The sequence below is a fragment of the Sinocyclocheilus anshuiensis genome, unplaced genomic scaffold, assembly GCF_001515605.1.
Source record: "Sinocyclocheilus anshuiensis isolate Anshui unplaced genomic scaffold, SAMN03320099.WGS_v1.1 scaffold823, whole genome shotgun sequence".
NCBI lineage: Eukaryota > Metazoa > Chordata > Actinopteri > Cypriniformes > Cyprinidae > Sinocyclocheilus > Sinocyclocheilus anshuiensis.
Window position 1 is genome coordinate 73,981 of NW_015546078.1, and position 2,524 is coordinate 76,504.

General features: G+C 36.7%; 1 protein-coding gene across 1 annotated transcript in view; it reads left to right on the forward strand.

Moving 5' to 3' along the window:
- The window catches only part of LOC107699916 (serine/threonine-protein kinase TAO3-like), a 58,624-nt gene that overhangs the window by 46,017 nt on the left and 10,083 nt on the right, over positions 1-2,524 (forward strand). The window contains exon 12 of the mRNA XM_016501361.1: positions 299-433. Within this exon, the coding sequence (XP_016356847.1) occupies positions 299-433 (135 nt within the window). The remainder of the gene's footprint in view (positions 1-298; positions 434-2,524) is intronic.

Here is a 2,524-nt window from a genome sequence, read left to right on the forward strand (position 1 = left end):
GGCCCAAATTTTACTGGTAGTCCACAGTATGAAGAATTTTTGGGTATAATATGTCACAGTTCACTTTATTAAGCTATCCTCACTTACTGGTAAAAAATGTATAGCCTGAATGCACTGTAAGTTGCTTTGGATAAAAGCGTCTGCTAAATGCATAAATTATAAATTAATTATTACATAAAGTGTCCTGCACCCACTAGTAAAAAAATGATATCTGGTGTCTGAATAATTTGTGGTTTGACTGTAAAACTCAAATGTATAGCTTGAAGAGAGTGTGTTTTGATGTGCTTTTTGTCCTCAGGATCATCAGTTTATCCGTGATGACCTTCCTCATCGGGACCACCGCTCGGACCTGCGACCGTCCTCATCAGAAAGAGCTCAGGCTCATAACTATAAAAACCGTGAGCGCTTCACCACCATCAAGTCTGCTTCACTGGTGAGGAAAAAGAATGACATCATCCTCTCATCCCCCTCCTCTCATGCTTTACTCTTTCTTTTTCTTGTCATCCCTTTGCTTTAATACACTGCGGTCATTTCTCTCTCTTTCTCTCGGTGGTCTTTGCCTCCTTCTTTTCCTCTTTATTCAGGGGGGAAGACAAAAAGCGTCTTACTTTTCTCTTTCACCCTCACGTCTGTTGTCAAGGCAGCGTGATTCGGGCAACAGCCAGCTGCATTCCTCACACGAGTCATTAGTGTTGTTGTCTACTATTAGTTAATACGCTGTGATCCCGCACAAAAGGATATTCTTAGTCCTGTGGGGGTTTGGGTAAAAAAAAAAGAAAAAAGCATAGGGTCAATATCAGACATTTACGACGCAAATAAAGAATTTATTATGCAATTAAGCATGCAAAATAATCCATTGTGATACAACCACCTCCACCCTAATAGATGAATGAATGGAGATCAAGGGCAGGCGGTGTAGTCGATGGCAGTGTGCTTGATTTAAATGATTATGTCACCTGTTTTGGCCCCGTTTCGCTGGAGCGTGAGTACCCTCTAGGGGCAGACAAGCGCAGTGGACTTTGTCTGATACTACAGACACTCATCTATCATTTCAGATGACCACAAAGGAGTTTGGCTTTAGTGGGTTTATGGGTATGGCGTAGCATTTTTTTCCATCGACTTGTTGGTGGAATCAAGTGTGCACTGTTTATTTATCGATATGGGTTTTATGCTTGTATGGAAGGAGACTTAAGGATCTGGGCTATGCAGGGGGAAAAAATCTAAATACTGAGAAAATTGGCTTTAAAGTTGTCCAAATTAAGTTCTTAGCAATGCATATTACTAATCAAAAATTAAGTTTTGATATATTTACGGTAGGAAATTTACAAAATAGCTTAATGGAACATGATCTTTACTTAATATCCTAATGATTTTTGGCATAAAAGAAAAATCTATCATTTTGACCCATACAACGTATTTTTGGCTATTGCTACAAATATACCCCAGCGACTTAAGACTGCTTTTGTGCTCCAGGCTCACATATTGAATGAATGAAATTGATATGTAGATGTGTTGGCAGAACTATAGGGATGGAAAAGGGAATGTGAGAATATCTTAGGTTTGTTACAGATTGTAAAATTAAATGTAGAATCTGAGAAATCTCCAGTTGATGCCCTACATAAATCTCACGTTTCTTTGTTTCGTTTTCCAGCCGTTTTGAATGTAGTTGTTTCCTGCTCACAGTGTGGATTTACATTGACTCCTCAGCTTTCTTCCAAAATCTAGTGAACTGCCATGCTGCCTGCTCCCTACATAGGATGCCATCTTATAAGGCAGCAACCTAACAGTCATGAAATTTCATAAGTGCCCTTAGAAAAGTCTTATTTGCACAGAATAGGTACGACCAACATTCACAAAGTTCCACAGCCACCCTTCGTGACTGATTTCATTATGACTGTGGTTACTAATATGAATGTAGTACTCTTAGTCTTTAGTGATTTTTAAAGTGTGTGTCCCTGATAAACATAGTTACACAACAGTTAGGGTCAGTAAGAAATGTTTTTATGTTTTTGAAATAAGTCTCTTATGTTCGCCCAGGTTGCATTTATTTTATTATGCAGCAAAACAGTAATTTTGTGAAATGTTATTACCATTTAACTCTGTGGCAAATAACTCTTTTCTATTTTAATATATTTTAAAATTCAGTTTATTCCCGTGGTCGCAACACTGTATTTTCAGCATCATTACTCCAGTCTTCAGTGTCACATGATCTTCAGAAATCATTCTAATATGCTGATTTATTATTAGAATTATCAACAGTTGTGCTGGCAAATATTTTTTGGGAAACTGCAATACTTTTTTCAGGATTCTTTGATGAATAAAAGTTAAAAAGAACAGCATTTATTCAGAATATAATTCTTTTCTAACAATATAAATCTTTGCTATCACTTCTTAACAATTTAACACATCCTTGCTGAATAAAAGTTTTAAACTTTTGAACGGTAAGAAACAGATTTCTATTTGAAATAAATGCTCTTCTTTTTAACTTTTTATTCATCAAAGAATCCTGAAAAAAAGCATCACG